The 25,074-nt window shown below is 45.1% G+C and overlaps 2 protein-coding genes across 2 annotated transcripts in view; both read left to right on the top strand.

Moving 5' to 3' along the window:
• Positions 1-14,135, top strand: part of ITPR1 (inositol 1,4,5-trisphosphate receptor type 1) — a 57,497-nt gene extending 43,362 nt beyond the window's left edge. The window contains exons 39-58 of the mRNA XM_053468844.1: positions 2,786-2,909; positions 2,996-3,183; positions 4,494-4,677; positions 4,910-5,163; positions 5,403-5,603; positions 6,085-6,195; positions 7,134-7,229; positions 7,341-7,463; positions 8,075-8,182; positions 8,318-8,510; positions 8,719-8,841; positions 8,944-9,119; positions 9,349-9,513; positions 9,624-9,819; positions 9,898-9,975; positions 10,085-10,239; positions 10,394-10,559; positions 10,925-11,085; positions 12,844-13,005; positions 13,254-14,135. Coding sequence (XP_053324819.1) covers positions 2,786-2,909; positions 2,996-3,183; positions 4,494-4,677; positions 4,910-5,163; positions 5,403-5,603; positions 6,085-6,195; positions 7,134-7,229; positions 7,341-7,463; positions 8,075-8,182; positions 8,318-8,510; positions 8,719-8,841; positions 8,944-9,119; positions 9,349-9,513; positions 9,624-9,819; positions 9,898-9,975; positions 10,085-10,239; positions 10,394-10,559; positions 10,925-11,085; positions 12,844-13,005; positions 13,254-13,340 — 3,051 coding nt within the window. The 3' untranslated portion in view covers positions 13,341-14,135. The remainder of the gene's footprint in view (positions 1-2,785; positions 2,910-2,995; positions 3,184-4,493; positions 4,678-4,909; positions 5,164-5,402; positions 5,604-6,084; positions 6,196-7,133; positions 7,230-7,340; positions 7,464-8,074; positions 8,183-8,317; positions 8,511-8,718; positions 8,842-8,943; positions 9,120-9,348; positions 9,514-9,623; positions 9,820-9,897; positions 9,976-10,084; positions 10,240-10,393; positions 10,560-10,924; positions 11,086-12,843; positions 13,006-13,253) is intronic.
• A 3,000-nt stretch (positions 14,136-17,135) lies between these two features.
• On the top strand, positions 17,136-21,729 carry BHLHE40 (basic helix-loop-helix family member e40). The gene is made up of 5 exons (XM_053469603.1): positions 17,136-17,443; positions 17,656-17,725; positions 18,627-18,734; positions 19,696-19,807; positions 20,373-21,729. Exons 1-5 carry the CDS (start codon positions 17,379-17,381, stop codon positions 21,107-21,109), a joined length of 1,092 nt encoding a protein of 363 aa, XP_053325578.1. The 5' UTR covers positions 17,136-17,378; the 3' UTR covers positions 21,110-21,729.
• Positions 21,730-25,074: the final 3,345 nt, after the last annotated feature.

Genomic DNA, 25,074 nt, shown 5'->3' with positions numbered 1-25,074 from the left:
GTGATGGGAAGGGTGCCATGAAAGCTATATCCCACTCCATAATGACATTTAAACTACGATTCATCCTCCCGGAGACCATAAAATAGGTAAAATGTTGCCATTGATAATACCTTCCATCCTATGTTATAAAACAAATTTGAAGTTAAATGAGACCCCCCCACCACCATACTGTTATTGTGCTATGGTTGTAAGGAACATGTATGCATAATTCCAATGTTTCATGCCAGTACTCTTCTGGTGTTTGAGAAGCTAGTTTTTGTGACTTTGGAGATCAGAAGAAGGCACTGATTGCATCGCAGAATTGTATTAATATGTAAGCCGCAAATGGCGTCCTTACGCAAGCCATGTAATGCCACAGAAACGGGGAATATTCTGTAATCGCGAGCGTACCCTAGCTTCATATACGTTGCTTCCAACATCCGCTCAGACTAGTACCAGCCTTCAGTGTCTGGCTCCGAATGACGAAACAAAATTCTCTATGTAGATCATGCTGGCAGAACGGGAACAAAGGCACATCCATGGCGCTCTTCAGCTTCAAGTGACGAAAACCTACCTTGCACACGTTGCTAGTTCCTTATCATATAAACATGCTACATACAAGATAAAAAGACCCTACAAGAGTTAGGGCTGTTATGTTTCGGAGGGTGTATCTGGAGCTTTATTTACGTTCATGTATGTCCTATCCTTTTAAATTCCCTGATCAGAATGGCGGGCATTTGATTTTTGGTTCTGAAATATTTAGTTGGGTTTTTCTAGTGCCTGGAAGTCAGAAAGGGTTATTAAGTTTGACTATAGAAATCAGTCATCCGCATGGGTTGTTGTCCAGACCCTTCTTATGCTGCATTGTTAAATAGATTTAAAGCCCTGTATATCCTCTAGGTGTTAATATGGTCATTGGCCATCAGGGATTGAGCAGTTTAGCTGCCCCCGGCCTGGTGTGATGCCAGCCACGGAGGCAAATTACATACCCCCCCCCTTTTCCTGGAACTGGAGCTGCGCGGCTCTGACCTTCACCGCACGCTAATTGCCAATACACCCATCACTGTTAAGAGCGCAGAGGAGATGGACATTTACTTCATTCTTATCTAGCTTGGCATCATGTTGATCAGGGCTCTTCCTCAGACTTTCTGTGCCGAGCAATTACAACAGACATTCGACAAGACGTATGTGTCTCTGGAGCCCCTCCAACATCTCGTAACAGACCAGGGCTTGCCTCTTGTCTAGCGTAATCTGCCGAGGGGATTCTGTGTCCCTCAAGTAGCCCCAGACATCTGATGATGTAGTGCTGCCGCTCCACAGGATAGAGCTCCCTGCACCTATATTATTCATTGTATTTCAATAGAGCCATACTATATACGTCTGAATTTCATGGAACGTGATTTGCCTGCCGTTCCGCCCACTACTGAGTTTAGGGATATCAAGTTGTTGCGTAGTCGGTCTCCAAGCTTCCTCTAAAGGGAATATCCTTCTGAATCACCGATCTTGTGTGGGAAGCAGCATGACTTAACCCTTTCTAAGTCTGACTGTCTCCAGTTCCGTGCTGCACCGTCCCGTACAGAACTCCCCTGTACTGTATGTGCCACCTACGTGTTTCTGTCCTAGTGACCCTTACTTTGCTCTCCTGCTACTAACTTTTTTTTTTTTTTTTTACTTCTCTACTCCACCTGGCTTCAGACGCCGGATACGCAGGGGTCGGGAGAGGTGTGTAACTTAATTTGTTGTGCACAGACCCCAGCCCCTGCAACCCTTTTCCCTCCCTACTCTAGAGGAGCTGTAGATGGAAAAACACTTCCTGGGTCCACTTCCCACCCAGTGTCCACTCTGTGTTCTTACATTCTGCGTATGGTTTGTGTGATATTGCTGCATTCACCCTACTTAAAGTAATAAGCATTCCTCTCCTCCCACCCTTCACATTAGTCCTTCTTAGTTTGGACAGTAGTCTGTCCACCTCCTGTGTTCGAACGCACACAAGCTTTTGTTCCATTAAGGACTAGTTGGCTTGGATAATCGAACAGATTTAAAAAAAATGCCCTACGTATTCGGCTGAAGTATTAACAAACTAAATACTAGTTTTGTGGGGAAAAAAAAAACCTCAACTTGCTTGAAAATTCTTCTAAAGCTCTAATCTAACTTCTGCACGGTCATAAAAGTCACATCAAAGGTGTTAAAGGCTATAAAAGACAAGAAGTGCAGATCTTGGTGCTCATTTCCAATAACTTTGGGATATCTGTACATAGTTCCAAGCTTGTTTCAGGAGAATTGTAATTGGAACCGATGGACACGTGTGCTAGACCTCAGGAGGCCGCCATTGTGATGTCCTCCTCCTACTGCTCCCTATTTATTCATCTTCTGTAAGACTAACTGGTGTGTTTGATTTTAAATATGGTCTTTGCGTAATGACAGGAGCTTGGCCAGACCCAGCCTTTGAGGCAGCTGGAAGATGTCAGGAGGGTATGTAAAAGTGTCACCATCCCATTGGCGTATTTCAACATGCTTGCCCTATTTATGTTAGGTCTGTACACGCCATGTTCAGTGTTTCCATTTTGTTAGGTCTGTTGTCCCCCTTAGTATCTAGATTTCATCAGTGTCTCCTGTACCCTTCCCTTTTTATATCATAGAGTTCAACAATGGTTGAGACCCATGGACCTTCCTGTTTTTGCACTGGTTGTGCTAGATATGTTCCTTCTGAAGAGGTTCCTCATGGATATAGACTCATGATGACTTTGCTCCTATGAGCAAATCGATTGATGTGCGTTCACCTCCTCGCATTTTTCGTTTATTACAGGGGGAAGCATTAAGGATCATTTTGGTAAATCGTTACTATGGGAACATCCGTTCGCCGACGAGGCGAGAGAGTTTGACCAGCTTTGGGAATGGTCCTGTGTCTGTAGGTTCTGGGAAGTCTGGAGGTGAGTACAGCCTCTTCCCTTCATTGCTTTTGCACTTTCTTCATGTGCCATCAATAATCACGAGCTCCTTTCCTCTTAATATGTAGGTGGCACCAGTTCAGCGATCCTCAGTCGAGGGGAGATGAGTTTGTCTGATGTTCAATGCCACCTTGATAAAGAGGGGGCATCCGATTTAGTAATAGATTTGATTATGAATGCCACAAGCGACCGTGTGTTTCATGAGAGCATCCTACTGGCCATTGCGCTGCTGGAAGGGGGCAACACTACTATTCAGGCAAGTCTGGGCATGTTATCAAGTGTGTATTTTGTGTTAAGGGGGATCAAATAAGTATACAATACAAATTAAGTGTCTTCATGCAGCCTTTAAATGTTTAAATATCCCGCTGCTTATACCGTATTGTGTACGGCGCCGTTTCTGATAGCGATAGGATGTGAAGTTTTTGGCATTTCAGAAGTTAACGTTTCTACCTAAATTCTTTTTTCCTCCTGGCGTCGGCCAAGCATAAGATAAACCTTTGCGTCCTTAGGTGGCAACAACCCCCGTTGCTTGGCACCGCTGGGCCCACAAAAGCCTCATTTGTGAGGACTGGAGTGTACACGGTGCCTGCGCAGGCAGAGGTTATGTAAGGTCTATTTATATCGTCTGGCTGCAGGCAGGAGATTTAATGAGCTGCTGGCCTCATTCCCCCACCTCGCCACGCTGATCTTAGTGCGTCAGAATGGCGCAGTCAATAGTCGAGGCAGTTGCCGTAGTAACAATTTCCCTAGAGATTTTCGCTTTCCTCCGTTTCACATTGTTTAGATACAGGATATTTTCCTTTTTTTATCTGATGGCAAAGATCTGCTTTAAGCTATAAACCGTTCCCACGCAAGACGGAGGTCTGTCTGTCACCAGAAACTCGTTCGGGTATTAAGGATTGTATTATATAATTCAGCATGAATGTGCTTTAGAGATGCTTTTTGCTGCTGTAATCCAAAGCATCAGATCTTCACTGGATGTATTTGCTATAAACCTGTCCAAGATTTTAACTAGCAGGAAGGAGCCAGTGTGTGAAAGCGTGTACTGTTAACCGTTTTGCACATAAATCCCTGAAATCTTTGATATTTCAAATTTGACCTCACGCAGATATCTCTGTTAATGGAGAGAGGTAGTTGCTCATTGACGGTATACCTACATTCATACCAGTATAAAATGGTATATTTGACATAAACATATGTTTTACAGACTTCATTTGGAGCACTCGATAGTTCACCTTGCCTTAAAGGAAAAAGTGATACCCTTTGGATCTCTTGATGGGTCAACTGAGTGCTTTAACGATCTTCAGTCTGAAACGTGTTCAATAATAGATATTGACATAGAAGCTTTTGTGTTTTTGTAAACGTGGCTTGAGAAATTCATTACTTTTTCCTTGATTGGGGTACGGTTGCAAACACGGCATGAAAAGGGTCTGATGCTTAGGTCATATTTAACTTCTTATACCTAGCTTGTATAAAGGTTATTACTGACGGCTGCCATAGGTGAAGTCTAGGTTGACCCCCTTGCGCGTTGCTAATGCCCATGTTTTGCCTCGCTTTCTCCTGTAGCATTCCTTCTTCTGCCGGCTAACAGAGGACAAGAAATCTGAGAAATTCTTCAAGGTCTTCTTCGACCGGATAAAAGTGGCCCAACAGGAGATTAAAGCCACAGTGACTGTAAACACAAGCGACCTCGGGAGCAAGAAACGTGACGAGGAGCAATCTGAGAGGGAGACTCCGCACCGCAAGAGAGGTTAGACTGGTTACATCTAAGAAGGTTTCACCCCTAGCTGTTAAATGTTGCTTAAGAGGCCTAACAATGTCCCTGGAATTTGATTTTTGCCGTGTGCGTTAACACATTTGTGGTCACCTGCTCTACAGCATTCTTTGAATGTAGAGTTGTGGTTCCTTTTATCGCTGACAAACAAAAATTGTGAGGGGAAAAAAAAGTGAGTTGTATCATGTGTTAAATTTTACTTTTCCAGGCCGTGAGCCCAGTACCCAGATTACAGAAGAAGCCAAAGAGCAGCTCTTGGAGGCATCTGTTGCCACGAAAAAGGCCTTTAATTCTTTCCGCCGGGAAGCTGACCCCGATGACCACTTTGCGTCCGGTGATGGAAGTCTTGGGAACTCTGAAAAGAGCCGAGATGAGCTTGAAATGAGTGCAGTGATCACAATCATGCAGCCTATACTGCGATTTCTGCAGCTCCTGTGTGAAAACCACAACAGAGATCTGCAGGTGATTACTGATACTTTGCATCAGAGTAGCTTCTAGAGTTATTGTTGTGGTCTGGGTTGTTTGAAGAGCCTAAGAAGTATCTGTGCAATGAAAGTCATCATTGGGGACCTTAACCCCGAGCTAAAGCTGTCAGCTTCGTGCCCGGGAGATGAGGGCTGGAGGTAGTGAAGCTTTTCTTCATATGAAAGAAATATCTTGCAGACACTGAAGCTTTTTTATTTATTTTTTTTATCCCCTAGAATTTCCTGCGGTGTCAAAACAATAAAACAAATTACAACCTGGTGTGTGAGACCCTGCAGTTTCTGGACTGCATCTGCGGTAGCACCACCGGTGGCCTTGGCCTTCTGGGGCTCTACATCAACGAAAAGAACGTGGCCCTCATCAACCAAACTCTGGAGAGCTTGACTGAATACTGCCAGGGGCCCTGCCATGAAAACCAGGTCTGCAAGATGCGTGCTGTGCTGCGTGTTTAGATAAAAGCACATGTAAATGTGGGTTGGATGTAGGTTAGACTTCCTTGGCTGTTTGTACCTGCAAATCTCTACTCCGTTCCAGTCTATTGCGTAACGGGGCTGACAGCGGGACACGGCACGTGTAGGATAGTTCCTGGAACGCTCAGTAATTTGCTTTATTACATAAGATGCTACTCTGGAAGCCCTGAGGCGTGTCCCAGCAGATGAGCAGCCACTCTGTGCATAGAAAGCTGGGTCACGACATGTGCATGCGTGTGGGACGGGCATACACTAAATACACGCGTTAATACAGGGGCGGTACGGAGACGATGAGCCGAGAGCCAACGTAGTGATGTGTTGTACATGAAATAAAGTGTAACTGTGTTGGGGTAACGGCAAAGGCATCGCCGATATGTACATAGTCTTCACTTTCTCAGCTGAAGTGGCGAATGTGCATTTTATTCCGCAGAACTGCATTGCTACCCATGAGTCAAACGGCATAGACATAATCACAGCCTTGATTCTGAATGACATCAACCCCCTGGGACGGAAGAGAATGGACTTAGTGCTAGAACTAAAGGTGGGTATGTGACGGTCCTTAGCGTCACGTCCAAGCCATTATAGCCTTGTTGGCCTTTTCGGTAAATGGCTAAAACCTTAAGGTCATATTTAGGGGTAAGCCCTACTTCTGGTTCTAGGACCAATGAGAAGCTGTAGCACATGTTTGGTACACGAAGGGTTTGTTCATCACAGCGCCTTCTGAACAAACTAATGGTTGCTGTGGAACACTGGAAAGTGATACTTATATAAGAATGTTTGCAAATTGATCCGGGTGCTACACGGTCAGATTTCACAATTTTAACTTGTTAGCCCTGTTAGTCACATGGCCGTAGCCTAAATGTAGACATAAAATATATAGCTACTACATATATGCCTTGGCTTGAGTCATCCTTTCTCCAGTTCACACCCATTAGTGAAGCTGTGTTAGTCCATGGTGAAACCTGGCACTGAATTAATGCCTTATTGCCGTCTGACAGTCACAGCAGCCCTAACATTTACTCTAACCTTATTAACTCTGCTTCCCTATTCTGGCAGACACGGAGTTGAATGCACTTTAAGTAAAACGATCAATGCCCGTACTTGTGAACGTAATGTCTTAATAAACATACGATAGTAGTGGAATGACATAATTTTTAAGCATGTTACCTGCATACCAAATTAGAGAGTTGAGAGTTTATGGATGACCAATAGCCTGCCAAACCGTGCCATGTATTAAAACTGAATTTGAGGGTTCAGCCACTTGTGCGTAAGCCTGATGGCTAAAAGACCATGCGTAATTCAAGGAATTCTAATCGCCGAAGTTTTGCGTTGAGTGTGAAGATTGTAGAATTATCTCTGGAATGCAGATCTTTTGTTGGGAGTATCAAAATTGGGCATAAATGCCGAATTAAATGGTAAACCTATTACTTTATCATGGAGAATTGTAGAAAGTACGTAAAATTGCTGGACTTGTTGCAGAACAATGCCTCAAAGCTTCTCCTAGCCATCATGGAGTCTCGCCACGACAGCGAGAACGCGGAACGTATTCTCTACAACATGCGACCTAAGGAACTGGTGAGTTTCCATGGGTGAGACTATACAATGGTTCTCCCTCCGTTTTATGTAGTCGTTATGCACCTTCCCCACGGCATTCATTTAATTCCCCTGCTAATTTTTCCTTTTTAGGTGGAGGTGATAAAAAAAGCTTATTTACAAGGGGAGGTCGAGTTTGAGGATGAGGAAGGCTCCGAGGATCATGCTGCATCTCCTCGCAATGTGGGACACAATATTTATATCTTGGCACATCAGGTAGGCTTCATATGTACTGACACGAGGTGTCATTAATTACATAATTCCCGAACGCGGTGTGAAGTATCTTCCCATGAACAATTTGTCCTAGAATCCGTCGGCTCTGGGTGTGTACCAGGGCTGAGCGCATGTGGCACGCAGCATGCCTGGGCACCCAAAAGTAAACTGTACCCAAGCTGGGCTGCGATCCAGTGTTTGTGTAACAATAGTGCTACTCAAAACACGACTCTACCCAGAGCTGTGGTTTCACTCCGTAGTACAAACAGAGAATGTTGACATATTCCTGGCAGACTGAGCCGTAATGTCTTTGCTTTATATGTTATCTTGGTGTCTATGGTCCATTACTTGCCCAAACATTCATTATGGAATAAGCAAGTCTATAAATGAAGGGTTTCAAGGCAGAGCAAAGCGACCCTTTGTCCTCACTATCTAGATGCATCATTCTTCCAACGTTTTCCATTCATGGCTCCAGTGTAACATCACCGTGTCTTACCATATTCAAATACACTACAAAAGTGGGGACTGTCTTGCTTGGGTGGGATCTACAAGTTTTTGTGCTGTTTAAGACGAAAACGCCATACTTAACCATTGCATTTTAACCTTGTACACAGCTTGCGCGGCATAACAAGGAGCTACAGCATATGTTAAAGCCAGGAGGACAAACCGGGGAGGGAGATGAGGCACTGGAGTTCTATGCCAAACATACAGCTCAGATAGAGGTGAGGGAATGTGCTGAATGGGTGGGCATTGTGGGCTGTTTGTGGTCAGTGCATGTACCCCGCTGTAAATGTGTAAGAATGGATCGGGGCAGCTTATTGCAGGGAAAGCCTAACAGAATCCACTCTGCCTCCTAGATTGTCCGTCTGGACCGCACCATGGAGCAGATAGTGTTTCCCGTTCCAAGTATCTGCGAGTTCCTCACCAAAGAATCAAAGCTACGCGTTTATTACACGACAGAAAGAGATGAACAGGGCAGCAAGATTCACGACTTTTTCCAACGCTCAGAGGATCTCTTCAATGAAATGAACTGGCAGAAGAAGCTGAGAGGTGAGGAGGCTTCTGGTGTATTCTTAAGAGGATTTTTACTCGGATTTGGCAATGACCACTTATGTACTTTGGTCTAAAGCAAAAATAAAAAATGGCCTACGTGGCACTAATGCACGTCTCGCCCACCTGTCCAAAAATGTCACTAAGTGTATGGGTTAACAATCAAAAGGTAGTCATCTGTGACCTCTCTTTCCCTGATGTTCTGCAGCGCAGCATGTCCTGTACTGGTGCTCACGCAACATGACCTTCTGGAGCAGCATTTCCTTCAACCTGGCCGTGCTAATGAACCTCCTCGTAGCATTCTTCTACCCTTTCATTGGTGTCAAAGGAGGTAAATGTCTACGTTGGCTGTAGTGGCGTGTGTTATTTAGTTACTGCTCTGTGACATGTGAAACATCACCCCTGGCTTCCCTTTTATTGCATTTTATTTTAGGGACCCTGGACTCCCGTCTCTCTGGCCTACTTTGGACAGCCATGTTTGTGTCTTTAGCCATAGTCATTGTCTTACCTAAGCCACATGGAATTCGTGCATTAATAGCTTCCACCATCCTACGTCTTATCTTCTCAATTGGCCTGCAGCCCACGCTTTTCCTGTTGGGAGCTTTCAATGTGAGTTTTCCTCTTTTCTCAATGATCTACCATTTACTCCTGTATTTCTAAACAGTCCCTTTAATTTCAGCAATACTGTTTGTCTCTTGTTGGTCACCTTACTGCCTTTTGTCTAAAACAGCTGCGCTGTGTGTGACAAACCTTTTTTAGCCTGTGAATTTTGAAGCCTCAAAGTGAATTGATGTAAAAGTCTTGGTGTTGATGTTTGAGTTTGCTTTCTCCATACCAGGTCTGCAATAAGATAATATTCCTTACCAGCTTTGTGGGGAACAGAGGCACTTTTACACGGGGTTATGGCGCAATGATCATGGATGTGGAGTTTCTGTATCACCTGCTCTATCTGCTGATTTGTGCGATGGGTGTCTTTGTACATGAATTCTTTTACAGCCTGTTGGTAAGTTACGCCTTGATTTAAGTCCCAGCTGACTTGATGTGAATGGTCTTTGAGAAACAAACCTTTTATGAAGATAAAGTTGAATGATTAATGGGACTTTGTCATTTTAGCTCTTTGATCTTGTGTACCGAGAGGAGACGCTTCTCAATGTGATCAAGAGTGTGACCAGGAATGGACGCTCGATCATCCTCACCGCCGTGTTGGCATTGATCCTGGTCTACCTCTTTTCAATTGTTGGGTATCTCTTCTTTAAGGATGACTTTATACTGGAAGTGGATAGGCTGCCCAATGAGACAAACTTTCCAGGTGAGTGCGAATGTCCTGTTTTGGGAAGGCTTGGACTTGGCAGTTCACGCGTTCACCCTGCTTTTGTCTACTTTGCAGAAACTGGAGGCACCATGACTGGAGAGTTATTGTATCCAGAAGTCTGCCGGCTGGATTCGGGACGAAATTGCACGCAGGGTAAATACATGAACCGTCTGCTCTGTGATTAAAGAGCCTGTGAGTTATTTTAGAGTAATTATATAACAGGAGTTCCAGGCTTGTATCTAACAGTACTCTTGTCCAGTAGAGGAGCTATCCCAAAGTCTGGAGGAGGAGCAGGAGGAAGAAGAAGAAAAGGAGCACACCTGTGAGACCCTCCTAATGTGCATTGTGACCGTGCTGAGCCACGGATTGCGGAGTGGTGGTGGTGTTGGCGATGTTCTCCGGAAACCTTCCAAAGAGGTAATGCAGCGTTTTTATTCCAGAATTGAGAATTTGATGCATGTGTGCTTTTATTTGTTATTGGGGGGGGGGCACACTGGAAATCTCCCATGTCTGGATAGATACACTAAAATAGCTAAACCAGGGATCAATGATCAATGTCACTTTTTAACAGGAGCCTCTTTTTGCTGCTCGGGTGATCTATGATCTGCTGTTCTTCTTCATGGTGATCATTATCGTTCTGAACTTGATTTTTGGCGTGATCATTGACACGTTTGCCGACTTGAGAAGTGAAAAACAGAAGAAAGAGGAAGTTATAAAGACGACTTGCTTTATTTGTGGTAAGAGGTTTTGCCTTTACATTTAGGAATCTTCTTCCTACTCTTGTCTTCTGGTGTCAAACCATTTTTCCGTGGTTTGTGGATGTTACCATTGTTTGAACCACTTTGTTCTTGTGGAGGGAGCTTGGAGTTGAGTACTGGAGACGATGTGTTGTGGTTTCCGGTAACTTTCTGTAATCACATGCTTGGATTGTAGTGCATTTGCTCAAAAACATTCTAATAATCCCCCTTCCATGGGTTTTCTTACATTAGCTATTTGGGTGGCAGGGTCATTCGGACTGTGTATGTATATGGCAGGTAATGAATACTTTTTTGTTTTTTTTCGTAGATACATAGTTATTAATGCCATTTTTTTCCTGATCCAGGGCTGGAACGGGACAAGTTTGACAATAAGACCGTGACATTTGAAGAACATATTAAGGAGGAACACAACATGTGGCATTATCTATTCTTTATAGTGCTAGTGAAGGTGAAAGATTCCACAGAGTACACGGGACCAGAGAGTTACGTGGCGGAGATGATAAAGGTGGGGACTTCTTCATACATTCAACAAACTGTATTGGAAAAAAAGCTGGATAGTTTGCAAGACCGACGCGGTCCCAACCTTCGTTCAGTGATCCAAAATGTTTGCTAGATACGCTTTTCATGAGAATCCTTTGTGTAAATCAAACTTGTTGTTTATTTTGCCAATTTTGGGTAGGTTTTGGTCTGAGAGGCGGGCTGCGTGTTTCTTCCGTGGGTGTGTTAACATGGACCACATAAGACTGCTGCGGGACTAGACCTCTAACACAAAGGGTGTATAGGCAGACAGTCTTAAAATATCACCCTGACTATCAAGGTCTGCTACAGTTACGTAAAGAGAACATCATGCGATGTATGTGTTGGTTGTAATAGCCCAAGGAATCTGGCGCTCTATAAATAAATGGTTAACCCTTGGTGTGCCGGGGCGCTGAACACCTCTTTACGTTGCGTTGAGGTCACTGCATTTATTTTGTGCCGTTTACGTGTTCCGAGTTCCGTCTCGGCTGGATGCTGCGCTTTATAATGTGCGGTTTAAAGGAGCCAGATGGGGTCATATAGGTGGCTGCTATAAGCGTCGGGTTTTTTTTACCACACTTTGCTAGAACTGTGAACGTTTAACCCCGCTATTGCCAAAGAGAAATTGAAACTGCAGATTCAAATGCCAAAGTTGACATGGAGGAAGCGGGTCTATGAAAGAAGTAAGATCTAGGGAAGTCTCCAAAAACAGCTTTTGCCCTCGTCACCCCAGGAACTAACGCTATAGCACCGAGCCCCCCCCCTCCAGGTTTCCGGAGCTTTCCTCCCCCGTGTCTGGGTGAGAGGCTTGTGTCCAAGGGACTTTTCCAGTGACTTTACTTAGAATTGAATTGTTATGTGGTTTAAGCACATCTGCTTGGAGGAAGTTGTGGGAAGAAGGGAGGGGAGGCTCTGTGTTTATGGTGGGGGGGAGTGGATAATGGGTGAGAGCTGCTTACTTGTTGCGGAGGAAAACTGAGCCCCGGATGATAAGTACACGCTGCGGAGGTTAAAGAGCGGCTGACGAGTACTGGCGGGGTTTGGTTTCTCAGGGAAAGCAGACGGAGATGGCCAGACACATGGACTTTTCCTACCGTCTCCATGGCAGAAGATCAAGCGACATCACTGCAGACTTTACATAAACACGCGTATAGACACGCATACACAGGGCAACGTAGCCCCCTTTTGTGATGCACAAAATATTTTAGCGTCTGCTGTCCCGGTATGCTGGGTTTTTCTGACGTTCTCTTGTGTAACGAATACCAGAGAACGGTGTTGTAATGTTGCCTTCAGGTAGAAAAGGTTGAGCCATGGCTCAGGAATCCTACTCTAAATGGTTCTTCCTAAAGAGCTGAAAGGTATGATTGTGTAGAGCAACGATAATAACACGCGATTCTCAGCATTCCATCTGCAAGAACAATAGCTGCAAATGAAGCTAATGGATTACTTTTTTCTATACATTAAACATTGTGATCTTGCGTGGATCTACTGCTCTGGTTAAATGTAACGGCCGCTGGACACCTCTTGAGTCACAACAATAGAAGATGCAGCATGGCTATGAGATGTTCTGTTGTAGGGTTATCAGACCTTTGAACTGGAAGCTTTAGTCAGACAGACTGGTCCAAGATAAGCAATGCTTGGCCGATAATGCTTTATAGCGCCAACAGATTCCACAGCCCCATAAAGATATGTTATACATAAGACGCTATTCAATTTTTTTTTCCACTCTTCCCACCTCCTTCCCTAGGACCGGAATCTAGACTGGTTCCCGCGCATGCGAGCCATGTCCTTGGTAAGCAGCGACTCTGAGGGCGAGCAGAACGAACTTAGAAATCTGCAAGAAAAGCTGGAGTCTACCATGCGTCTCGTAACAAACCTGTCCAGCCAGCTGAGTGAGCTGAAAGATCAGGTGAGGAGATGCGATAAATGCATGGATCCCCCGGGGGGCCTGAGTTATGTATGTAGGGGAGACCAAGTTGCTTGAGTAGTTGCATATATATCTACTGCTAGGTAAACTTCTGGGGATGGTCTCTCCAGAAGAAAGTCCTTGACTTGAGTGACTCCATGCCTACTTCCCCACCTTATTTGCATGCTCGTGGGTGTAATGGTGTGCTTAAGAAAAAAGGTAGTCACGTATGTTATTTTGTTCCTCTCCAGATGACAGAACAGCGGAAACAGAAACAGAGGATCGGTCTCTTGGGACAGCCCGCTCATCTTAACATCAATCCCCAGCAGCCAGCGTAGAGTCTCGCCTTGCATCGTGATGGCTGTGTATCTGACGGCAGCCTCTAACACCCCCCCCACCCCACACCCACTTTGTCCTGGACCCCCACACCTTGTCCCACCACTATACTTCATTCAAGGATCTGATGGCAACAAAATGTGAATCGTGTGCCAAATGCCGTCAGAATGCCAGAAGAAATCAGACTTTGCACTCGAGGATTAAAAAAATATATATATTGAACTGATAGAAGGCGTTTGTTTTATATATTTCAAATCTAAAGGATTCTATTTATGAAACTTTTTTTGTAAATCATGACATCTGAGTGTACGGATCACTATATAATTATATGGTACCCTGTGCAGAACAGCTTCCAACCTCGGCCCGTTTTCCTGAGACTTCTCCGTCCGCCCCCCAAGCAGGATTACTGGAAGGCATCCACCTCGAAGCATGTAGATTGTCCCCCCGAAAGTGGCTCCTTGCCCAGGATGACCTCACCAGGCTCCGGCGGTGATAACGTCTGTGCTTCCCACGCCGATTTCCCAGAAAACTACTATGTGAAATGCTGTATATTTGGGTGGGTTTGAGGAGCAGTCAGACTCGGCGCGGGGTTTTGGACTCGATAATCCAGCATTCCCTGCAGATCCACAGCTGTGACGGATTCCTGCTTCTTCAGAGGGGGGCAGCCACTATTTATAGCCATTTCTCCCCATCCCCGTGGCTCTTATTTGTACACACTCTGTTTTCTGGTGCAGGGATGGGTCTCCTTGAATTTGTAAATGTGCGAGTTTGAGGTTAAAATAAAAATGAAGCAGTCTGATCTGTGCCTGACTTTTTTTTGTGGCCTTGAATGAAATAGATCATCATGGTATTTGTTCAAATTCTGTAGCCATCTTGAGGTCATACTCTGAAACTAGAGGGTCAGAGGTTTAGATCTACTATAAGGACGTTTTACTTTACTGAGATGGTGGTAGATAGCACTGCCCCTCAGGAGAAGTGGTAGCTAGGCCAAAACAGTGAGGGGATTTAAACATGCATGGTATAGACAGTTATTTGGAACCAAGACCAAGGACTGGTTCAATTCTTTGGGCAGACTAGATGGGCCAAATGGGTTTTATCTGCCATCAAATTCTATTATACCCTAGATAAGGGTAAGACCCTTACCTGACAACACCGTGGTCCCAAAATGATTATCGGTTTTAAGTACAATGCCGGTGAAAACACTATACACACTACCTACGTCAGGAAAAATGGGCGGAATGGCTCATCTTCCATCGTTTTGTTGAATATACAGTCTGGTAATATTAAGTATCAATGTGTGTGGGGGGGTCTGTACAAGCAACCCATTTCTATAATTCAACTAAACCAGTGAATTAGGAGGATCATCGAGGACGACCGGCCTGAATTGTCATTGAAATATCACATCTTCGATGCCACGTTTAGGTTTCAGGGATCATCGGTTGAAGTGCATCTCCAGGGTTCCTTTTCTCCAAATGTAACTTTCGTCATCAAAGCAGCGACGTGTAAATGGAGCTCGTTAGTGGACAAGACTTCACAAGCAATTATCACAAGACATTATGATAAAACAATGAATCAGGAGTCAAACCTACATTTTGAATCAAACTTCGAAAAAGTGATCTTATAACCATAGCAACCAACAGAATGGCCCAATCAGCAGGGCACTTTGTTGGTCGCTATGGTGATGACTGCATCAGAATCACTTTATAGATGGCAAGCAGTGTCTCTAAACATCTGTGCTGGAATACAGATGTAGAATTCATGCGTGTTTCATATTTTTTTGTGGGGGGCTACTTAACAATGTAAGTTGTTGAGATCCATGCGCAGACTTGTGATTCTTGGTCATTCTGTTGGGTGTTTGATGCTCGAAGTCCTGGAATTCCCCTCCTCCCCTCCCAACGCCTCCTCTGTCCCGTCTCGTACCAAAAACCTCCCGGCGTGTGAGTTGCGTCATCGCTGATCTCCGTGTGGAGGTGTCTGGGCCGTGCGAAGGAACGCTGCGGTGCTGCGGAGGGACGTGGGATTGATTTTATTTCATGTGTCTGGAGAATATTTCAGTGCAGAATGTTGAATGGAAGGGGGGGGGCATTTTAGTATATTGTAAGATCCCTGCAAGCCTCTGGCTATGAATTAAACCAGAATATCTTATATTTAATCGAAATATTGTGTATGTAAAGTTGCCTGTAAATTGGATATTGTGTAGCACTGTGGAATATGATGGCGCTATATAAACCAATAAATCTAGCTATATATTGGCCCCGCAGGAGATGATCCAAGGAAGCTTGTGATATAAGATAAGAACATTGGGTCTTCTTTTAAGACTTCAGATGTAAAGTATAATCTATAGAAGGGCTCTCCGAGTTCTGGAACGTTTACCTCCTGCAGAACGTCTGATGGAAGGTATTAAAACTAAAATGGGCTATAAATTATTTATAAAGAGATGGACCGGGCTAGGTCGCTTGGTTGCCCCAAAAGCTTCAGCATCTGGGCTAGTCTCCTAGTAAAATACGTTGGGCAGATCTCTGCTACACAGGGCCGGCCTGGGGGTTCTGTAAATGCACGTGAGGCTCGCAGCTGGGATGAGTAAAAAAAACCCCCAAGGTCTAACGGCTTACGCTAAACTGTACTGCTGAACGCATGCCAAGCGGAACGCGTCTCGCAGGGTTTCAGAGGAGCCGTCCGGTTTCAAGCAGACAGCTGTGAAATAAACTGGTTAATCGCTAAAAACGTCAGCGCTTCTTGCTTGAAGCAAGGCTCGGCATGTGCTTGTTCGTGAGAGCTCACATTATATAACCGGCTCTCTGCGGATACACAATCCGGCTTAACTCACAGCGTTTCATTGATGGAATAAAGGATTAAGCATGCTGGGATCGGACCGGAGTCCTGGAGGACGGGTGTTTGCTGTTTCCCAGCCACATTGTTTACTTGAGCAACTTTGCACCAAATCATCTCGGTTTTCTGGGGTTTTGGTCTGCTGGTTGAAAGAATTAATATTCAGTGTACCTCTACCTACCCCTGTCCCTTCTGTGAATGGGTCACCAAACACTGCGTGGGGCTTATTCACTAAATCGCGAGTTTTGCAGGAGCGTTGTGCCTTTGATTCCCTGAATTTGCATTCTAAAGGTCAATCCCTGGTAAATATATCCGGCGGAAGGGACCGAGCTGACCCTGCGGAAGCTCAATCAGGTATCATTCCTGGAGCTTCAACTCACTGAGGATGAACCTTCATAAGTAAAGTGAGCGACTTGAAACTCCTGGCAAATCCCGCTTTAGTGAATAAACCCCTCTATGAATTTATCCCCCGACACGGTCCAATAAAATCTTGCAATGATGATGATTTCTTTTTATAAAGGGTGGATATAATCCTTCATACTAAATGATGAAAACACGATGATGAATGCGGGGATCCCTTCTGTTTAAGACATTTTTTTTCTGTTTCATATACATGATATGCAGAACAGGGGCATGTAATGCTCACAGAACATATATGTATATACGTGTGTCTGTATATATATATATATATATATATATATATATATATATATATTATATATATATTTATTACCTATCTATAAGTTTGCTTCCTAAGACTCCGCCAGCTCTCCCTCTCCTCTACACCCTTTTCCCCCACTCCCTCACTCTCCTCGCATGATCAGAGCTCCTCAAACACAGGTCTCGTTGTTCCCTCCCTTCGCTCACGCTCCTCTCCCTCCCTGTACGAGATGCAGCATTGAGCAGCACGTGAGCTTCATATGACAGAAGCAGCAGCTGGCTCACTTGGCACAAGGCGTGCTGCTGTCACAGGGAGGGACACGCCACCAACCTCCCTCCTACCAGAGCAAGCGTCCACTCCCCCCCATCTAGCCAGAAGCTACAGCTCATAACACCATCGCCCAGTGGAGTAGCACTCACTTGCTTGCGCCGTCTCTCTGGGAGGAACACTAGCTGTCTGAGACTCTGTCTGGTGAACTTGGGCTGGACGTGTAAGACACTGCACTACCTGGGACTTACGTGGACGGATCCGACAGCTGTATCTCACAGACATGGAGAGAATTCCCAGCGCTCAGCCTCCTCCTGCCTGTCTGGAAAGGTCCCCTTCCTTGTCTGGGTAAGTTTTCCGCCGTGGACGTATGACGGTCCGCCAATAATTGAATAATAATATATCAAATCATTATACAATGTATCATATAAAAGCTATACATGCTATATTGTATAAATTGTATATTGTATATATAATATATCTTGTGTTGCAAAGTTTTTGTTTGGTTGTTTAAGCCGTTGCGACTCTCGTGGGTACTGAGTTGTCTCTTTATATTGCAGGGTGGATTTCTCGCACATGTATCAAGTGTTCAAACCGAGAAAAGGTCTAAAGAGATGCGAAGACAGCAAGGTGAGTCTAAGCGAGCAGCTCTGACCAAAAAACAAAAAGAATTAGTTTGTATAATGAACCCATTGGGGAGGAATCTGCAATGAATTAGGAACATCCGGGGGGGGGGGTTAGATTTTGCGTAATAAAGTAATTTAAGTCTGATAACAGAATTACCATTTTTTTGCCCTAAACCACGGAATGTTAAAATAAAATCAATATTGGGTTTATTGAGTGAAAACCTTTAATACAGGAACAGTCGTATTATTTTTTTTTACGGAAGGGTCAACAGATGTCATAAGTGGTTACAAAATAAAAAAAGGCAAATTGACGCAGGCTGTCAGGTTATGATTCCAACGAGTGCCCAAGTCTTGATCTGCGGTTGCTGGATTCCGTAGTCATGGACGGTAAACACGCAGTAACTAACTCTGCTAATAAACTAGCCTAATATAATGTATTCTACTATATCGGATGTTGGCCAGGATCTTTTCACTACCTGTAGCTATTGATCTGTGAGGTGGGTAGTAGATAAGCGGAACAGCCTCCCAGCAGATGTGGCAATGGGGGAATTTAAACATGCATGGGATAGGAATATGGCTTCGGACTGATTAAGGGCTGTATGGGTCTTACCTGCAGTCAAATTCTGTATCGGATCTGTGTGGATGTTGTGTTATTGTATTTGCACACTTTTGTTATCCGTGTGGGTGATTATTACACGGTGTGCTGACTTTGTTGTGTGTAAATGTGCGGGTTTGTGTGTACTTTGTGCAGTGTGATATGTCACATGTACTGTCACATGTAGTTAAGATCCTTTCACTTGCCGGGTAGAAGACATGTTACAAGGGGGGGGGGGTTAGACACAATAACAGAAATGTTGCCGTGTAAAATCTATGTCTAAGCTTGCTTTATCCCGTTCTTTCTCCAGGACACGTATAAATTGCCGCACCGGTTGATTGAGAAGAAGCGCCGCGATAGGATTAATGAATGTATTTCTCAGCTCAAGGACTTATTACCCGAGCATCTCAAACTGACGGTGAGTCAGACCTTAATGGCTCTTTCTGGGGGGTCCGGGGTCGTAGATGAGATTGCTCTGCCTGACATAGAAACTGATCTGAGATTGAAATGTATGCTTTAAATACTGTATAATGGTTCTATACCGCAGAGCTTACACTTTAAGATGCTATCAATTAATGGAGATTATCAGTAAAGCTTCAGAAATCTCTTCTGACTTCTTAAGCACATAGAATAGGGCTTCACGGGTTAATAAGTAATAGGCGAGCGTATGGAAGTAAATAAAAGCTACGGCAGATGCATGTGACAGCCATGGGAAGCAACACAGATCCATGTGACTGGCGCAGGACACCACACCGAACATGTGATCATCACAGGACAAAGACGCCCATTCTACAGGCACGGGGAAAACGCACGAGCTTCAGAACTGCTTATGGGCTTTCACACCTTCCAGATCCAAGCTTATCCAGGACCGCCAAAGCTTATTCCAGGACCGCCAAATGATACTGCCAAGGAGAACACGCACTGCGTCCCACCCGTCCGCTGGAATTTCTCAGCACTTAAAATACTGAGGGGTATCAAATGCCGCGTCTCGAGGGTCACAACCAGGCCGGATCTTCTGGATATCCCCACATGAGCTCCGGCATCTCAACCAAACTGGTTGGAACTGATTAAAGCAAAGGCTTTGCCGGAGTCCTGGTCTGTTTGTGGCCCCCGATGCCTGGAATATATCACTCATGTATTAGACGTTCTATTCCAGAACTCGCACTGAGATGTTGAAGCCTCTCAAGGTGTCACTGGGAAGGTGTCTTCCTGGGGTAGCCTAAGCATCTACTGGAGGACCTTCCAGCAGTGTCCATATATCAATAACAGTGGTATTTTAGGGTTATTGCCCCCCTGTTCCAGAAGTATGGGTTACTAATTCGTGAATTGATGGCCGGGGCATTGTGAGACTTCACTAACCTCTTAATTTATTCATGCAGACTTTGGGGCACCTGGAGAAAGCTGTTGTATTGGAGCTAACCCTGAAACATGTCCAGTCTTTATCCAGTCTGATTGAGCAGCAGCAAAAGCAGATTGTTACCCTCCAACGTGGTAAGTAACTTCCCCTTTTTAAATCAGCCAACATCTTGAGACTGTAGATTATATAAAAAGGTGCATGTAGTCTGCCATCTTTCCCCCAACATAACCAGGTTAACCTTTTCCCTACCACTTCTCCTGGATGGCTGTGCAACTTATACACCCCCAGCTCAGTGAAGGAATACTTTCTTATATTACACCTAAGCCTCTCACCCTCTAATTTTAGACTATGACCTCTTGTTGGAACATTTCTCCTATGCTGAAACAGATTTACCGTCTGTTCTTCATTTAACCCTTATACGTTCTTAAGTGTTGATATTTAAATATTTTATAAAATACACTTATTTTTGTTATAAAGTGCTGCATATTAGTGATGTTGTGTGTTCTAATACTAGTATTAGGGGAATGAGGTAGGTCAGTGTACCCTGCACCTAAAAATGTCTGCAAAATGAGTCAGCAGCAGCCCTTCGTCACCTGCCGGCTCTTTATCAATACCTTTTCTGGAGAATTCAGAACCAAGCCCCATTTATTACTTTCCTCATATCCTAATGGCTTTGCTTCTTCTCATGCATCTTCTCAGGTTCACCTTCTGATGGAAGCAGAATGTCTGGCGAGGAGATGTTCCTCTCTGGTTTCCAGCTCTGCGCTGAGGAGGCTCTTCGCTTCCTCGAGGGTGGCGAGAGACGTGAACTGGTTGCTCACCTGCACCGCGTGGCTTCCGATCTCAGCCGGAGCCCATCTAGGACACCAAAACTCTCTGACAAACCAGTCCTCAAGGGACAAGCTACCAACTGTGTCCCGGTCATTCGGCGCGCAGCCCCTCTTCAATCAGGGGAACAGAGCGGGACGGACACAGACACGGATAGTGGTTATGGAGGGGAAGCAGATAAAGTGGAGTCTTCGCATGAACAGAGTGGTACCTGGAAGGAAGAAAAGAGCAGTTCCCCAAGCTTGGACCGCATCATCAAACAAGAGGAAGATGAGGTTCCCAAGAAGAGACCTAGGTTGGACACCAACGTTGGGGAGGACCGCTTCTGTAGCAATGACCTACAATCAACAGAATCCTACCCTACTCATCCTCTCTGCCTGCCCTTTTATCTCATCCCACCTTCAGCCTCTGCCTATCTCCCCATGCTGGAGAAGTGCTGGTATCCAGGATCTATGCCCATGCTGTACCCTACACTGTCGCACTCCGGTTTACTGAGTCAGGACAGGGCTCAGCAAATTCACTCTCCTGCCATGTCATCGCTGGACTCTTCTGCATTGCTACATGCGCTGAAACAGATGCCCAAACTAGGTACAGATTCTAAGGAATGATCCCCAGGAGGGATGTCGGTAAGGCAGCGCTACCAGTAGATTATTCATCAGAAGAAAAAATGAGCCCACCTTGGTGAGAATAAAATGGTGTGGGCGCCAGCTATCTGCGGACCATGGACAATGTGCAGTAGTCCGCTGGTTCGCCAGGTCCCAGATGTCAGGAGAAGAGACGTGCCATGTACCAGCCCTGGTCCCATCTTGCCAGACACCACAGGCTGCAAATGTGAGCCTTCATCTTTAGAGATGTGAAGAAACATTCTCAGCATTGAAACAGGTGGCCGGCGGTTTTTGGGAGTGGGTCGGAGGCTTCTAAACTATGTAGACAGTTATGAAGGGAGGTAACCGACTTGAACTTGACCCTGTGTTTCAAAGTGTCTCAAGGAATGAAACACTTCTGGAGGGGCTTAACCAGACACATCAAGACACCCCCTCGCAAACTAGCCCCGATCCTCTGCCCACCCCTAATAGTGGGTACAGAGACTACACGACAAAGCACTTTATTTAAATACACCTGTTCATACCTGTCCGTTGGTGTACCCTGAGGGTACTAGGAGGGTATGTCCCTGAAATGTTATAAATATTGTATTTTTATGAGAAATAAAACAAAAATCTTTATTTCATGAATGTTGTTCTCTATAATTCATTTTATGATTTGTATTATATTTATGTTTTTTTTGGTATTGTTATATTCAATATATTTACAATAGGGGAAGTGCACGTATTTAGCAATGACATTAAAACTGACAATAACGTTAACGCGGAGAAGAAGAGGGTCCTGCTCTTGCAAGCGTGCAGTCCATTGTATAAGCAGACCTCGGAGGTCCCTTCTTCAGAACACGCGGTTGGCTGTAATAAAGCCGAATCCGGTTATTTCACAGATTTCTTCTGCTTTTGCCTCTCGTCAGCCCTGCGGCTTATCAGTCTAGTCTACCTCCACCCTCGTTTTCAGGGTCACCTCCTCCATAGTGTGACTCACTAGCTCCAGGTGTGTGTAAACAATGAGCCCTTTCTCAGGAACCCCCTGTAAGGGAGGGGTTAGGTTCATGGTAAGGGTGGGGGGGGTAGATATAGGAGCTGTGGCCCTTTGATGTCAAGCAGACAGATCAGTTCCCCTTCACTTGTTTTGACAGTGTCACCTCCCCATCACCCTGCGCATGTTGACACAGTCAGGCTTCCGACTGCTGCTTTCATGTGCAGCCTGGAGCTAAATGTATCCCCTGCTTCCTGGAATGAGACGTGACTGGCAGCAGTTCAAAAGCAGCCTGCTGACACTGTGCTCTCTGCTCCAACGCCACCGGCCCCCTCCACTGATTCACCCTACCTCCTCCTCTTCCCATAATGCTCCTTGGCGCGTCTCAGCTTCACCCTTATCTTCCATTCCCCTGAAGCCTCAACAAACTTCTGATTACTGTTGTTTTTTGGGTTTTATGCCGCCATCATATTCCGCAGAGTTGTACAATACTTTAAATTCCACTACTTTTTGCTTCCTTTTGAAATCTGTTTCCATGGTCATTCTGACCCCACCGAGTCTCTCCCTGGAGTTGGGATTCCACCTGAGATTTATCCCTTCACTGCCACTCCTTTAAGTACCGTAAGGTTTTATTGCAGTTTAAACAGGAGGGTGGATGAGATCAGGAACACTAAATCAATGAATTAACAATATATTAGCATACCTCCCAAATGTCCCTGTTTAGGAGAATCGGTCTTCCTTTGGGACCTCAATCTCTTTGTCCCTTCTTCTTCCCCTGATGTCCCGTATGTTATGTAAAGATTATTGCTTTTTTTTTTTTTAGATCTCTTAGTTACGTTAATGGTCATTAATAGGCATACCTGGGAACTCTCCGGGTCATGCACAGAGACTTGCAGGTGAAGCACCACTTCTCTGGGTCACCACAGGAAACTTCGGGGTCACAGGATTGGCGTTGCGGCACGCCTCACACCCCACCCACTACCCCTCCAAAAATGGCGTATGTCCCGCGATGTCGTCGGGACCGCCCACCTTCAGCGGGACTTCCTACCTGCATCCCGCAAGGGGTGGCTCCGGGTAGCCAGAGAGTTCCCGGGTATGTTACTCGGTCACAAAGCCCCTATAATGTTCTCCCCTCCTAACCTCACCCTCTAAATCAAGTGCCCCTCTTTGACCATTCCAAATGGTATTCTGACCGAGGTCTTGGGGAGCGGCAGCCCATTTGCTGCATAACAGCGAGCCAATCCTATTGGGCAATCAGGGCTCCCTGTAGCGCCACTGCACTGCGGGCCGGTGAAAAGGCAGACCCCCCAACTGGCCCATTAACACTATGGAGGACTCCGGCAGCGCATCCTTTAAAAGGGGAACAGCTTCAAATAGCACTCAGAAGGATGGTGGCACCTTGATGGCGTCAAGTCCTTGTGCTCCAAATGGAATAATGTTTGCACATGAACACATATCCAATATGTATATATCGGAAACCCACCTTTTGTGTACCTCTTGCTAGCAGCCATGTTACCTTCCTCTTCTCATAGTTTGTGAATATACCCAGTAAGTTGCTGCTCCCTTCTAGCAGCAGAAACGTATGTATCCGACCTCCAAAATATTAGACATGGGGGCAGGACGCAGTATTAAAACAAGTGTAGAAGTGTGTAAAAATCATACTAGAAACAATTTACTGTCACATTTGCCTCATTAACATTTTTTTTGTCCTGGAAATACTTAATCGTCACGTGACAAAAAAAAAAATCAGGCACTGATAGGATGTTGCCATAGAAACTCAAAACACTTCTGTGTTTTTACCGGTATGTGACTAATCCTCCTGGGCAAAGAATGACAGACCTGTTAAGGTTATTTGCTTAACTTACTAGAGAACACAAATATTTAAAGCTGCTGGCTTGTGTGTGTACGTGACTAACGAGAAGACCTCCATACCGTAGTGACCCCTGTACCCTGCAGCGACCCCCCCCGCAGTGTACCGTGTGGGGTATTACGTACAAAGCAGGTGTTTGGGTACGAATTTACTGTCGCTTTCAATAAACGGCTCCCAGTTCTTGTTCTTGTAACATCATGTTCTCCTCTCCCCTCACCCTTCCCTCCCATTCATGAAACGTGAGTGTGTGCAGCTCCCCGTGGCGTGTTCCAACCCTTTATGGGCACAGACCTGCTGTGGTTGGGACACAGCTTTGGCAGCTCGCCCGTTAGGGTGAGAGGGTTCCTGTGACCTCCCGCCCTCCCCCTTCTTCTGGCTGAGACACTTCCTGCCTGGGAATGCAGTATTAGGTTTGTCTTTGCTATGAATCAGCAGAGGAGAGGCATCACCGTGTGGGAATCCAGTCTCCCATAAGTACGTGGAGTTTGGAAATGATCTCCAAGCGCAAGTTAAGGCTCCCATAGGCGCTTTTTTCCCTAATGATGCAAGCCGTATAATTCTGGAACATCACGATTAAAGAGACAGGAGGATGCCTTACATTAGTAACGCTGTCTCTATGTGACTAAGGGGACTAAACGAGGTGGTATCTCTGTGAGCTTTGGGTGTCCACAGAAAATGTTCTATTATTGGACAATGTCCGAATCTAAGTAATATACAGTACAGTCAATAAGTGAAGAAATTTAGACACGTATGGGACTGCCATAAAACTATCCTGACGAGACCAACGACTGATTGAGGTCTTTACATCAGGACAAACGGGCAGACTAAGCGGGCCAAATGGTTCTTATCTGCAGTCAAATTCTATCTTTCTATGATTTTTACATTTCCATCATTACAATTACCCAGGCATAAATCCAGAGGCAAAATGTCCCCTCTTATCCCTGTTTACGGATACTCGCAAGGTCCAAATTTACTAATATTACCCTCAATAATAAGAGTTGTAATAATATTACAACTTTTGTCCTTGTTCTGAACGTCAGCTGTGGAGGACACCACTGATTTCTAAATTCTGTTAGTTGCCATGTCATAGGTTATGATGTAGTCCGCATTATTCATGATTCTGAG

The sequence above is a fragment of the Spea bombifrons genome, chromosome 6 (assembly GCF_027358695.1).
Source record: "Spea bombifrons isolate aSpeBom1 chromosome 6, aSpeBom1.2.pri, whole genome shotgun sequence".
In the NCBI taxonomy this organism is placed as follows: Eukaryota; Metazoa; Chordata; class Amphibia; order Anura; family Pelobatidae; genus Spea; species Spea bombifrons.
The sequence above is the reverse complement of the archived record's forward strand: the minus strand, read 5'-3'. Positions and strand labels throughout refer to the sequence as shown.

Excerpts from the sequence above, each read along its gene's own strand:
- BHLHE40 (XM_053469603.1), top strand. The coding sequence starts at position 17,379 with ATGGAGAGAATTCCCAGCGCTCAGCCTCCTCCTGCCTGTCTGGAAAGG. Across the intron at positions 17,444-17,655 it reads AGGTCCCCTTCCTTGTCTGG|GGTGGATTTCTCGCACATGT; the intron begins GTAAGTTTTCCG and ends TTTATATTGCAG. Across the intron at positions 19,808-20,372 it reads GATTGTTACCCTCCAACGTG|GTTCACCTTCTGATGGAAGC; the intron begins GTAAGTAACTTC and ends GCATCTTCTCAG.